At 38.7% G+C, this 14531-nt stretch overlaps 1 protein-coding gene across 3 annotated transcripts in view; it reads right to left on the bottom strand.

Moving 5' to 3' along the window:
* UBE3D (ubiquitin protein ligase E3D) overlaps positions 1–14531 on the bottom strand; it is a 90636-nt gene that overhangs the window by 74275 nt on the left and 1830 nt on the right. For all 3 annotated transcript variants that reach the window (XM_061989849.1, XM_061989850.1, XM_061989851.1), the window contains exons 3-6: positions 13688–13778; positions 7338–7569; positions 2937–3006; positions 82–151 (exon numbers count right to left, since the gene is read on the bottom strand). In XM_061989849.1, coding sequence (XP_061845833.1) covers positions 82–151; positions 2937–3006; positions 7338–7569; positions 13688–13778 — 463 coding nt within the window. The remainder of the gene's footprint in view (positions 1–81; positions 152–2936; positions 3007–7337; positions 7570–13687; positions 13779–14531) is intronic.

Raw genomic sequence — 14531 nt, 5'->3', positions numbered from 1 at the left:
GAGTAGACTATCTCATTTTTTATTACCTTGATTCATTTTATTGATTACCTTGATTCATTGATTATCTGATTCATTTATTACCTTGGTGTTGGGCTGAAACTTTCTTCAGATGGTCGAAAAATTACCTGGGTGATGTAATATTTGATGGTATCTAAAATGAAAAAAACATTTTTCAAGTACAACAGAACAATCAGCTTGTTAAGAGTAAGACTGTAAGTCACTGTAAGACTACACTAATTAAACATTTGTTCAGCACTCAATTAAGAGGTGCAGCAGATGGTCATATTCTGCCTTGGTTTGTGGGAGGAGAAGCAGCTAATAAGGGCAAACATACATTGCCAGAAGAAAACTGCTCTGAGCTAATTACATGATCAGCAATTCATCATTCATATTGATCCTTTTTAACTCAGGGAACAATCATCTTGAAACAAAGCAAGCAAGAGCTCAAGCCAAATCTCAATGATGAATTGAAAGAACTTTCCTAAAGCACTGAGTTCAGCATAGCTTACATAAGTATTTTAGTACCCTCTGCTGCTCAAGTAATGCTGCAGTGAATCACAAGGGACAGTTTTAATAAGAGCACACACAGGGGAATAATTTTCTTCTTTGCTCAAAGAGCAGAAGAGAACTTCTATCCAAAAATCGCACTAACTCAACACTAATACTGCATATATTATGAGTTTCAATGTAACTGTTCTCCAAAAGCTCCACTAAGACAGCCTTTAGCACCAAACAGAGGTGCTTCAGAACAGAATTTAATCCTCATCATTAAAGTCAGGTCATAGATGATTGTATTGAAGCTCTGGGTCTATGCTACAAACAGCCTAACCAGAGAGCCAGCAGAATAGGTTAAGCAGATAAAGTAATAAATTGATTCCACTAAGCCTTAGATATGAACAATAAAGATTCACCAGTTCCATAAATTTTAAGGGTGGAAGGGATTGTCTCTTCTCACCTCTGTTCACACATACCATTAAAACTGGATCAAAGCAAGCATTTCAGGAAGACAATCTGTTTTAAAGATTCCAAAGCCTTTGTAATCACACTCGTTCTCCACATTACTACGTCTTTCTAATTATCCTCACTGTTCATAGAAACATAGAATCGTAGGGGTTGGAAGGGATCTTTAGAGATCATTTAGTCCAACTCCCCTGCCAAAGCAGGTCCACCTAGATCAGGTCACACAAGAACGTGTCCAGGTGGGTTTTGGAGACATCCAGTGAAGGAGACTCCACAATCTCCCTGGGCAGCCTGTGCCAGGGCTCCCTCACCCTCTGGAGAACCTCCCTCAACCTGCTGGCCACACTCTTCTTGATGCATCCCAGAATGCCATTGGTCTTCTTGACCACAAGGGCATGTTGCTGGCTCATGGTTAGTTTATTATCAACCACGGTTTCCAGATCTCTCTCTGCAGAGCTGCTGTTAGGAAATTATATTTTCATTTCAGTCTGCTCTACACTGTGCCTAGTCCTGGGAAAGAAGGAGGAAAACAGTCCAGTTCGGTCACTTTAGGTCCCCAGCTGTTACCCTGAGTAAGGAATTGGTGCTATTGCTGCAGGAGTATTGGGAATTAAGGAGAGACAGAAGGTGAGATTTCTCAATTTAAAAAAAAAAAATCATATGAATATATGGAGACAGAGTTGAGGGAAGGAATAACCAACAAGGGAATTTCAAAGCCAAATCTGTCCTCCCCAACTATACCACTGTAATCCAGCTTTATCTTCAAGGCACTGATATCTGCTCATCGGGATGCACCAAAGTCTGACAATCAAGTCTCTTCTCTAGTTTCTTTTCACAGCTATAGTTCTGTCTAGATTTACACCATACATCTCTGGTTAGGCTTTTTTTGTCTGTTGTTTGAACTCTACATAAATTTCCTACAGTACTGAAGAAACATTGTCAAAACAATGGACACACTACTTAACTTCAGCCATGTATAAAGTCCAGAACAAATCCCTGCACATTCAAAAAGAATTTGCCATTTCCCATACACACTGGTCATTACTGGTTGCTACAAACACCTGAAGTCTTAGATTAAGGCATTCATTACTCACCATGATCTGTGAAGATCTTTCCCAACCACTGTTTTCCTAAAGTCACACCATGCTTTATGGGCTTTCCAACATCCTACCTTAAATTTGACTTTATTAAAGCCTGTATTGTTCAGATCCTTGTACAGGACAATCAGAACCTTCTGTAACAGAAGACCTTCTGTCTTATATCTCTTCATGACTTATTTCTTACAGAAGCTTTGCATTTTCAGCAAAAAACCTGCACTTTTACGTTCTCCAGATCTCTGAACTGAGCTAGACTCACACTGACTGATGCAGCGTAATAGAGGAAGAATGAAAGAATGAACCCTGTAAGTCTTACCATTGCTTCTCTCCTGTTAATAACTGCATTTTAAAAAGCACCAGAGACTCATCTTTACACTGCCTCAGGTAAGCCCTGCTGATTCAGTATAATGACAGCTTTTAAACCAATCATGTCATCACGGGGGATGATGAGAGGTAATCCGTTTCTTTGACAAGCCTTTATTTCCATGAAACCAGGTTGGTTGTTAGCAGACATATCTTTAGCTTCTAGTTCTGTGTTGATAAAGTTCTGAATTGACCTTTCCATTATTCTGTAGGGCTGACGGCAAAGTAAACAACCAGTAATTTCTTAGGTCTCCCTTTTTAGAGAGATTCCTGGTAAATGGGAATCATGCCTTGAGTCTTCCAAAGCTTTGGAATTAGCCAAATATGCCACAGACACGGGGATAAGGAAAATCTCCGTCCTATGTCACACCTCATCTGTTCCAGAAGGGAGTGAGACAAACACACAGGAATCAGACCCACACTTTTACTGATCAAACTACTTTCCTGCAGAGTTTTTAACCTCCAGTGCTCAACGGTTGATGCCCTGACACCTAGTTTGGTTTGTAGATCCCATACCTGATGATACTTTTTCTCCCAGCATTGTCTTGCAGCGCTTACAAATTACTCTGGTATTTTCCTTTGATTTCTGTAGGACAAAGAAATGTCATTTAAATGTCACTCAGTTATTCTGGAAAAGGAATGCATAATTTGAACACACTCCAGAGTAGATTGTGAACTTTGTACTTGTTTCTGTTCTTTTTATGTTTACACACACATACATATTTGCATTCACTTTCTACACTGTCACTTGCTTTCAAGTTTCATACTAGTTTTAAAATCAGGCAGTACACAGTGACCACATAGTACAATCTGTAATAGCTTACAGGACAATCTCATAATGTTCAGTGACTGGATGATAAAATGACAAGGTAAATTCAAATTAAGCTAAAGGCAAAATATTGCACTTTAAAAGAAGCATTCCAAAATATATACATAAAACATTATGCTGCAATGTGACTACCATCACTCAGTAAAAAGTTCTAGGCACTGTGGACAGTTTTATAAGAATACCAGTTTAATGTTCAGCAGAGAGCAGAAAATGTCCACAGATTATTCTGAATTACTAGGAAACAGCTGAAGAACACAACATAGCATGATATTCCAGAAAGGTGTGGTGGATTCTGTTCTTGAACAACCCCTTTCCCTCAATTCAAGCAGAAACAAGAGAGGCTCATCAAAATCTTATTAAAAACAAAAAATGTGGATAACAACATCTAGTTCAAGAAGTGCCTATGCTGGCCACAACATGATTTGCCTTACTCTACACATCCATTACTGAAAAAGGTTCAATTTCTGGATGAACCTGTGACCTGCCCTAGTAACACTCCTAGTAATTCCAGTGTTAACACTTAAATTCAGTATCAGTATAAAGATACAAATAAGCATAGCTCTCACTTTAATACAATGTCTAAACTCCAGAACTGGTTCTGTGCAGGCTTATTACCCTGGGTGCAGCACAGTACAGCTCTGGTCCAGAAGTAGTACATATATACAACCACAATTATGCTCCTAAGATAATAAACCTTTTCTGGAGCCAGAAATCCTGAGAATGTAGTGAGTAGACACTAAATTGGATTTTTACATGTTGTCTTTGTATAATCACCTTTGTAACAGTTCATACAATGTACAGTGCATAAAAATACCCATGTGTAAATAAACAACTACTGTTTTATTGGCTTGGTTTAGAACTCCAAACAAGTCACTGTCAACTTCAGAAAGTATATTGTAGCATATGCCTACATAAAATAATATCTAACTGTAGCATAATTTAAACAAAGGGAAGCCACTTCAAATATATCTTTTGGTGAAACCTTTGCAAAATCATAGAATCATAGGACGGTAGGGATTGGAAGGGACCTTTAGAAGTCATCTAGTCCAACCTCCCTGCAGTAGTAGGGTCACCTGTGTTTAATTTAATAAGAAAGCAGCAAAGATCAGGATGATTAACCACTGAAACAGCTTACCAAGGAATTTGCTAAAGCTTCAATCATTTGAAGTATTAAATCAATACTGAATGTCTTTCTCAAAGCTATAATTCAGGCAGAACTGATGCTGGAAATACCTACGAGAGTTCTCTGATCTGTTGTGTGCATATAATAAAAGTAACAGGCAGGATCACTCTAGCTCCATGAAAAACAGAAAGCATCTCACATGGAATCTGAACTTACAATATCAAAGTCCTGCTTGTTCCTCACAAACGAGGAATCAAACTAAAAGCCCCAGGGGGAGTATGACAGCCTCTGTTAATGCTCCAGAGACTTGACTATGTTGGAATAACAGCCTCCTTGCCACAGAGATCAAAAAAACACATGGTCATATATATCCCCTTTCCCAATTCCTACTTTGCTGCTCCTCTCAAACATGCACAGTAAAATGACTTGCTTAACGTGAAGAGCAAGGATAAACAGAGAAGGGTTTGTAAAAGCCAGTATAACAGGTTGGTACAAATACTGCACAGTACAAATACATAATATACAGTACTTCCTTGAAAGCTACAACTTGAACTTTTCTGATTAGTTACAGGTGCTAGCTGAGAATTGTGCAATATGGTACTTAAAATACATTGCTAACCTATTGTATCATGCTTCAATGGAAAAAGCAATAGTTTTAGCTAGACTAATTAAATCAATATATCTATTTGACAACTTGCAGCTGCTGGCAGTCTGCAGATGGAAGTGGATCACCAGCCTAATACTTTCTGTTTCTACTCCTAAGGATCCCTGATATGGTGTCAGGGAAAATATTTTCCCCAAGAGATACTATTAGGATGTTGCAAGACCATGTGACATTTAAAAGCTATGTTACACTGGAAGACTAATAGATGTGAAAAACACGTTTGCAATGGATGGATGCTGCCCTGGTCCCACTGGAGGCTGGATAAGACTATTTAAGTATCTCTGGTACATTCCTGCTACTATTTTGGTCATAGGCAAACACTTTCCAAAGAACTGCAATGCAATTAAAAAAGAACTTTCATATTAGGGCAGACTGCAACAATATTCTCTGAAATGAGAACATTTATGCCAATAGCAATCTATCTTGCCTGTAACTTTCAATTATTTATATTATGGAAGAATTTTCTGTTTCAGTATGAGGGTTTATTTCCTTATTAGTCCAGTTTGTGCTGGATCTTACAGTTTTGCTCATCTGCTTGGCAACTGACTGATGCTGTAAATAAGCAAACACAGAAATGAGAATTCATTGCAAATGTGAAAGACATGGAAAGAGAGGTTTTACACAGCTAAAGAAGGAATTCTCAACTTCAGTGCAAGTTTAAGGCAGCAAACATGAAAATTGATCACACTAAACTACAATCGTATGCCTCTAACAGAAAATAGCCTCCTCCCTCATTCAAAAGTTCTGCTGTTATCCTGGTTTGACTCACATTTCAGAAACACCACAAGCTGATGTTCTTTCAGAGTATCACTTCCCGTCTTCCCCTCTCTATGTTATGCTTTTCAAAGTACAGAACAAGAAACCAAAGCAACCCCAGCTGCAAGACTTGCAGATGCAGACTGTTGGGCAGAACTGTTCCCCAAGCAGATGGCTCACCTGGATGCACTGCACCAGCAAGTGTTGAACTGTGAGATCCCCATGGTTTAACTGAGGATAATACAAATCCCTAATAATGATATGCAGCAGCAGCAGATACAAATCAGGATCTCTGGTGGTACTTCTCAACAGATTAAAAGTTTCATGTTGGGAATTTGTACACAGCAAGTCATCAGCAGTTACAGACATAAATTGCCAAGGCAGCAACAGCTCCCATAAGCATAAGAAGGATTTCAGGAACTAAGTTTAATAGTTGGTGTTGGAAGAAAAGGTGGTATCTGAAGTCACAATCTTTTTCAGTACAAATGCAGACAAGCAGTAGATTAACAGAAAAGGCTTATGGAAAGATAGGCTTTGGTGACCTATGTTCCTATACGTTCTGGTAGAAGAAAAGGTTATTGCCTGAACTTTTATACAAGTGCTAGATTTCCACGATGACTAAAGCATGGAATTTTCTTTCTTCATGGGTTTTATCCCACCATTGAAATATCACGTGTTTTTTTTTTTCCTTGCCACAACAAATTCTGATGCTTCTAAACTAAATTATAGCTTTCTTCTTAGAGAATCAGCTAATGGATATATCCCCTTCTGGAACATCTCTGAAAAGTTATAACCTGGGCTGACAGGTCTCTTTCACTAGACAGAGTAGTCAAACGAACTCAGTTTCCTTACTATATATTCTAAGAGTGTAAGACAGTCATACCTGAACCCAAAACACATTCTGATTTTTCCAAGAAGACAGAAAAGACAGAAAAGACAGAAAAGACAGAAAAGAAAGAGTGAGAAAGAGAGCGAGAAAGAGGAAAGAGGAAGGAAGGAAGGAAGGAAGGAAGGAAGGAAGGAAGGAAGGAAGGAAGGAAGGAAGGAAGGAAGGAAGGAAGGAAGGAAAGAGAATCACACCTTCCTTTGATCGTATTTATGGTTATGCATCCAGTCACAGTCATAGTCTGAGAAGGAAAAAGATTGTTACTCCAGCTTCCTCCTCATACTTTGCTTCACTATCCTTTGACAACCACCTAACCCATTACAGTTAGCACCATACTAAATGTTTACCTTCTTCAGTCAGGATATTTGGGGGGGAATATTTGGGTTTATAACTACATAAGTAAATAGTTTCTAATGGAGTTCATAGGAGGAAGTTCTTTTTGCATATCAAGGTTAATATCAAGACCATGGTGCATGCTTTAGAAAATGTAAATCATAGTTTAGAATATTTTCTGGGTTCTGAATGACAACAACTCTCTTTGACCTTCAAAACAGCTCTGTAATACATACAATTTAAATAAATCGGTGACAAAAAAGTGTTTTACAAAGAAAAAAGTCCAAATACACTCACATAAGAATTATTCAAACAAAATATTTTACCAAGTTGGAGTCAATCTGAGAAGCATGGTGTCCAGACTCTGAGCAGCACATGGGAAGTTCAGGCACATCTGATTCATTTCCTGAATTCAACAGAAAAAACGTGTCTCCAGAAAAACAGTCATCATGCTGAGGGTGTAAAGTGCTTCTGGCAAAGGGGTTAGGGTGACAACACCACTCTTCAACTAAAGCACTCCAGTTTTCACTTGGTAGAGGAAGAACTCTGAGAAACTTCCTAAGAGAGAAGATGAAAAAAGTATTTCAGCATATTATATTCTTTTTTTAAGATGCTAAAAGAGAGCTTAGACCCCTTACAATAAGTGGACAAGAATAGTATGGTATTTCCTCAAAAGTATATACTTGATTCTCCTTTCAGGCAAAGCCATTTTCTTTGCATGAATTCTGAGAAAGCAATCGCTGATGAAGCATTTCCCAAAGGTCAATCTCCAACGACTATAGGGCAAAACTCAACATAATCTTCTCTTGAAATGAATCATGTGACAAAAATAAAACAGTTCTATCCAGTCATGAAAAATATTGCAATGTGCATTTTGCAATTATATTTACTATGACTGCTTCTTGTAAAATTCCATTGCACCAAATGTTGATATAAAAACCCCCAAAAACAGATTGCCGTCACAGCCAAGGGAGAGCATGTACTTCTAGGACCCTCTAAGTCAGATACCAGAATTTGAAAAAGCTAAATTCTGACAAAAATATCACAGCATATCTTCATTTAACAAAAAAAAAAAGGATAGTGCAATCTTAATTGATATTCAGAGTCAGCTTTCAGAACTACAAAAGAAACCCCAAACCAAATCCCTTTCTCCTGGGCCATTGTATAGACCAAGGAAGCTGTTCAAAGGAGTTCCAGACTTTACTTTCATTATCAGTGTTGTTTTTAACTTACTTTCTTTGGTTACATACAGTGCCAGAGGATTTTATAAGCCAAGGTTTGGAATCACTGCTTTAAGTTGTAAAATACATCTTAAAGTTGGAATAGATACATGTGGCTATAAAAATACCAGCTCGGTCATTATGAGTTCAATACTTTCCTGTCTACAGTTTCTATAGCTGTGCTGTGGTCCCACCATGTTTTTTTATTAAGAATGTAGAAGTACTGATGAATGCTATTCATATGTTTATGCTTTCTTTAATCTGTGATTTCCAGAAAACTATTGCACTTGGAAGAAATTCAGTCTCTTTAACTAAAACAATGGGCAATGGCTCTAACAGTGTGCACCTAGAATCACAGAATCATAGAATGGTAGGGGTTGGAAGGGACTTTTAGAGGTCATCTAGTCCAACCCCCCTGCAGAAGCAGGTTCACCTAGATCAGGTCACATAGGAACATGTCCAGGCGGGTCTTGAAGACCTCCAAGGAAGGAGACTCCACAACCCCTCTGGGCAGCCTGTGCCAGGGCTCCCTCACCCTCATAGTGAAATAGTTTTTTCTTATATTTAAGTGGAACTTTTTATGTTCCTCTCCAACAGTTTTCCAGATGTACTTTTTGTTTTAGGGCTGTGCTTTCTGCTCTCTGCCTAGTTTCCTTAAATGCCTTCCTTTTATTCCCTTGTTTCTTCTGCTGCTGCCTGAAACTTTTACTAGGAGTTTTCTGATTCTGCTCCTTACTTAAAACTTTCAAATACAACTTTGCTTCTGGTGCTACTTTGCAGATAAACACACAGCTGCTAAGCCAATAATTAGACACTCTCCCTTTATTGGAGTTCACAGACTATTCTGAAGATGCCAGTTCTTTCCATCGTAGTTTCTTGTGCCTTTTATAACACTCGGTGAGTGAATGTAAAAAGCCTTTATAAAACTTCCTTCTTTCTAGACTAATGATACATTTTAAAATGTGCTTGCCCCACCTGCAGATTAAAGTTAGAATAACTCAGCCTTTGACCCAGCTTTAACATAACTGAATGAGATCACCTCTCAGCACTACTCATCACTGTCTGTGCTCTCTGTGATCTTATATTGTTTGAGACACAACCACAATTCTGCCATGGTGGGACCTTAATTCTGGTGTTGGTCTAATGCCTGATTATTCATCAGCCTTGTACAATTAGTTCCAATGTCTGGACTCACACTGAAAAAAAGAAGGCTTCATTCCTATACATTGCTTTCTACACTACAGCAATAAAAATCTGGTTTTGCTCAGCAATGTTTTTTCAAGTGTTACATACAGGAGGAAAAAAAAAGGCAGAGATTACCTCAGCCTTCAGACTAATGCTGTCAAGTTTGATTACATTACCCTTTCTTTACCCTCAGTCTAGAGCTTAAAGATCTTGCATTCTCACCTAACAAAAGCAATTGCTCCAACCAGTGGGAATTTCCTAAACACTCTCTTAACTTTAAGCTATACAGAAAACAAAGCATTTCCACTATGTTTTAGGCTTTTGTCATCCATAGGCAGGAAGCCATATTCTGGGTCACTAGGATTAGAAAAATGTAACACTAATAAAAATGTAGTTTCCCAGAAAAAAAAGCTACAAAAAAGAAACTTCATGTTCAATGGGTGCTGACTAACTTTAGACTGCTAAATACAGTGACAAAACATAGCTAACAGAGGGACTAATCTTCCCAAACTTGTTCCTAATAACAACTGAGTTTCTCTTTTAAGATAGTCATGTAGGCTGCCTTCAGAGTCAGAGAGCAGGAAGCAAGGTTGGCATCTTTAAGAGAAGCTTTCTCCTTCTAAAAGTGTCTAATATAGTCAGGCTGAACCTCCTTCTAGAAATAGTTGTGTCTCCAAACAGAGGAAGTCTGGGTAATTAACTTAATTTTTAAAAGCCCAGATGTTAGGAACTAGTCTAAAAGTATCCTGCCATAAGGATGTAGTTCTTAGGTGGGCTTCCAGGCTAATTTAAGTATTTGATCATAGAGATCCTTAAAAGACTGATTAAGAAAAATAATCTCTAATACCAGTAATATTATTCTAGCTTTTGAAAATTCCAGAAAATTTAAGCAAGATGGAATTTAGATTTTCAAAGATATAATCTTCCTGTTCCATCAGAGAGAAGTAAAGAAAATAAGATCCAACTGAATGTAACAGCAGCCTTCCCTATTTACTTACTAACAAGTCCTGGATGCCCAGCTTGATGGTTAATTGTCATACTTAAAGCTGTTTGAGTCAGAAAACTGTAATTAGAAGGTTTTCCTTGCCATCAGTTTTTCAACAGAACACTTATGTAGTCAGATTCTCAACATGTGGACTACGGACAAGGTTTATTGCTTAACGGTCAATTTATGAAACGTATTTTTCACAACATTCAGGCTTGTATTGAGTTTACATGGCAAGGTTTTGGTATCATGGGAGTTACAGAGGTGGCTTCTGTGAGAAGCTTCCCCTGTGCTCATGCCAGAGTGCTCCAAGATGGACCTGCCACTTGGCCAAGGCCGAGTCCAGCGGTGATGGGGGTAATGCCTCAGGGAGAGTGGATTTAAAGGGGGGAAAACACTGCTGTGCAACCACAGCAGAGAGAGGAATGAGAATATGTGAGAGTAATAACTCTGCAGACACCAGGGTCAGTGAAAAAGGAGGGGAGAAAGTGCTCCAGGCACTGGAGCAGAGATTCTCCTGCCTGGTGCAGCCCACAGTGAGGCAGCTGTGTCCCTGCACCCATGGAGGCCACAGGGGAGCACACACCCACCTGCCGCCTGGAAAGGAGCCCACACTGGAGCGGATGGGGGACTGAAGGAGGCTGTGACCCTGTGGGAAGCTCATCCTGGAGCAGATTCCTGGCAGAACCTGTGGATCCCTGGAGAAAGGAGCCCACGGCTAGATCAGGTTTGCCATCAGGACTGTGACCCCATGGGAAGCCCATGCTGGAGTAGTTTGTTCCTGAAGGACTGCACCCCGTGGAAAGTTATCACACTGCAGCAGTTTGTGAAGAACTGTTGCCCAGGCAAAGGACCCATGTCAGTGAGGTTTGTGGAGGACTGTCCCTTGAGGAACAAGGAATCCAGTGCTGGAGCAGGGGAAGAGTATGAGCAGTCCTTCCCCTGAGGAAGAAGGCGTGGTAGAAACAACTTGTGATGAACCCCGAATACCTATCCCCGTTTGCCACTGGTGGGGAGGAGGTAGAGAATTTGAGAGTAAAATTATGCCTGGAAAGAAGGAAGGCGTCAGGGAAAGGTGTCCTAAGATTTAGGTTTTATTTCTCATTATCCTACTCTGATTAGATTGATAATAAATCACATTAACTTTTCCCCAAATTGAATCTGTTCTGCCAGTGATACTAATTGCTGAATAGTCTCTCCCTGCCCTTATCTCAAGCCACAAACCTTTTGTTATATTTTCCCTCTCCTGTGTAGCTTAGGAGGGGGAGAGAAAGAGCAGCTTTGGTGGACCCCTGGCATCCAGCCAGGGTCAACCCACAACAGCCTGTAAGAATTTCTTCATAACAGAAAAAAAGCCTTAAAGAATTATTGTATACATGAGCTACATTTAGCCTAACTGGAGGGAGAGAAAGAAAAAAGAAAGTATCCCATATTCTTTGCAGGTCTTAAATCATGGAAGAGAAAAAATATCTAATCAGTTCCTCTAATGTGAGTAATGTGAGGGTAATGGAGAAGAATCAGAGAGCATAACCCTAACCCCTGAAGAGCCATCAGATTAATGGAAGGAAACTGACTATGCTAGTAGGTTTCAGAAAATGTAGAGTCCATTTTCTTGCATTGAGGAAGGATCACTTATATTTAAACCATTCCTAACATATTTTTCTAATCTAGTCTTTAAAATGACAGTTTCCTATGCAGTTTCTAACAGTAAAAAATAAGATTTAGAATAGGTTTGGGTTTCTTTTTTTCCATTTTAACATAACTTGCTCTTGCTTCAACTCAAGACTACTGCCCCCTTTGCAGCAATTTCTTATGTATTGGGAGAGTCTTATATCTTCTCCACATCCTTATCTAAACTAAGTTCCTTTTATTTCAATTTCTTCTCAAACATATCTTTTTCTAGATCTCCAGTTTCTCTTATTACAGACCCTTTCCTAGTAATTCACACTATAAGTTCTTCCTCGCACAGTTCTGTAACTTCCCTTCAATCCCACTGCCTGTGCTGCCCTTATCACACACACTCTCAAGACACAAATTCTGTAGCCAAAAGTACTGACCACACTATTATATGCCTTTTAGAAGGTGTTGAATACAGTGACAGCTCCACCCTTTTACTCTTGTCTTAATATTTTTTTAGACATAACATTTGAGGGCCTCAGAGGGCCAAGGAGACAAGGACAAGGGAAATGTCAAGCAAAGAGCCATGAATGTGCCTTCTTTTTCCTTTCTCAAACATTTTGACTGCATCACAGTATAGGATGCAGAACTTACAGATGTCAACTCCATGCATATGAACCAGGTGTACTCAAATTCAGAAAAACACCCACTCAGAGATGACAATATAAAAGTGGAATATCTTTTGGAAGCAAATGTTATGGACTAGAAGTAAGAAATTTCATTACTTCACAAATGGAGCTAAATAAAAGTTATTACTAGACTTTCTGATGAGACATTTCAGATGAGAAAGCCAGGAAATCCTCACTCGGTTACATTCAAGCCAGCCATAAATCCATATGTATGACAAGAAAAAAAAACAGGAGTTTACAGAATACACCCCATTTGTATTACCCTTTTGAGTATTAGAAGTGACACAGATCATAAAAGGCTCCAAGTGCATCTCTTAACAATTCTATTTCCAGCTGATGCTGTCAAAATTGTTCATCAGAAGAGCCAGAAAATGCAGTAGCTTTTTATTAAAATTCTCATTTGCTCTGCAGACTTTGTAAGGAACAGAAGTAAGGCCAAGTCATAGCTAAGAAACAGCTCCTGTGTTTCCCAGTTTCAGCATCCCTGAACTATGTGAGGGTGAGCTTTGCTTAACAGACAGAAGGGAGCTGTGGTCAACAACCCCATTCTGACCAGCCACTCTGTAAGTACAACACAATGACTGAAAAGAATTGATAACAGCCTGAGTAGAACTGAAGAAAATCCCTGAAAGGCAGAGGAAAAAAGAAGTCCAGGCTTAAATTTTCAGCCTTACTCCCTTTCAACATAACAAAGATGTCAGCTCCAAATAAACTACAGGCATTTTTTCAATCAATGAAAACTATGCACAGATTTCCCAGCTTCCAGGGCAATGCATCCTCTGTAATATACTTCCATTTTCCAGCCAGAACGAAATCAAGATGCAAATGAATAAATAGTAAAATACAGGTAATTTTGCTTTTACTCATCTATAGTGCTTCAATAAATACCTTTTAGCTGTCTTCTCTAAGTACAGAAAATAACAAGAATACCATTCAGAATCGCAACGATTGCTGTAAATACTAGACATCGAAGTACTCACCGGTCTTTAACTATGATGTCACCACAGGATTGACAGTAAAAGTTATAATTCTTCTGGGGTTTCAGGATTTCCCTCAAAGCAAAAATCAAATCTACAGACAAAAGAAGACATATTCACCTTTAAAACTGCCTAAGATTTTCAGTCATCTGTACAAAAAAATACTGCCAAATACCGCAAACCAAAAAAGATAAGAATCTAACAAACAAAGCAAAATGCTGATGTTTTAAACACAATCTTAATTTATTTAGCTGTAGAAGCAGGTACTTAGATTTAGGAAAAACTTGCCGTCTCCACTCCTGCCCCATATTGTTGAGTAGGAATTGCTTATGAAATGGGAAAGTAGGAAATGTATACGTGAATAATTAAAGCTGCAAATTGTCTCCACGGGGGAAAATGAGATATTGATATCATTATGGAGATTGTATAAATTAAAATTCAATGCCACTCTTTTGTAATTATGGCATTGGTTTTAAATTTTCAGGCAGGTATGTCAGATACTGTGGTACCACTCAAGAAATAGATAGTGAGCAATACCCTCTGCAGGCCAGCAAAGTAAAAAACAGTCTCAGAAAAGTCAGCTCAGACAATGTGTCCAAACTGAAAAAAGGAGCTATAATAGTCTCCACAAATTATTAAATAACATTAAGTGGAAGAAAAATACAACTATAAGCCTAGCTGTATGTATGAATATGTTTTGCACCACTCACTTTCTCAAACTTAAGAATCAAACGTATATTCTCAGCACTGGCATTCAATAGTTAAAATTTCGGTTGCAACCACAAATCAAAAGTAATTTAAAAGGTTCCAGAATTTAATATAAGAGACAACTAGTTCTGCATACAAA

This window comes from Colius striatus, chromosome 2 (genome assembly GCF_028858725.1).
Source record: "Colius striatus isolate bColStr4 chromosome 2, bColStr4.1.hap1, whole genome shotgun sequence".
In the NCBI taxonomy this organism is placed as follows: domain Eukaryota; kingdom Metazoa; phylum Chordata; class Aves; order Coliiformes; family Coliidae; genus Colius; species Colius striatus.
The sequence above is the reverse complement of the archived record's forward strand: the minus strand, read 5'-3'. Positions and strand labels throughout refer to the sequence as shown.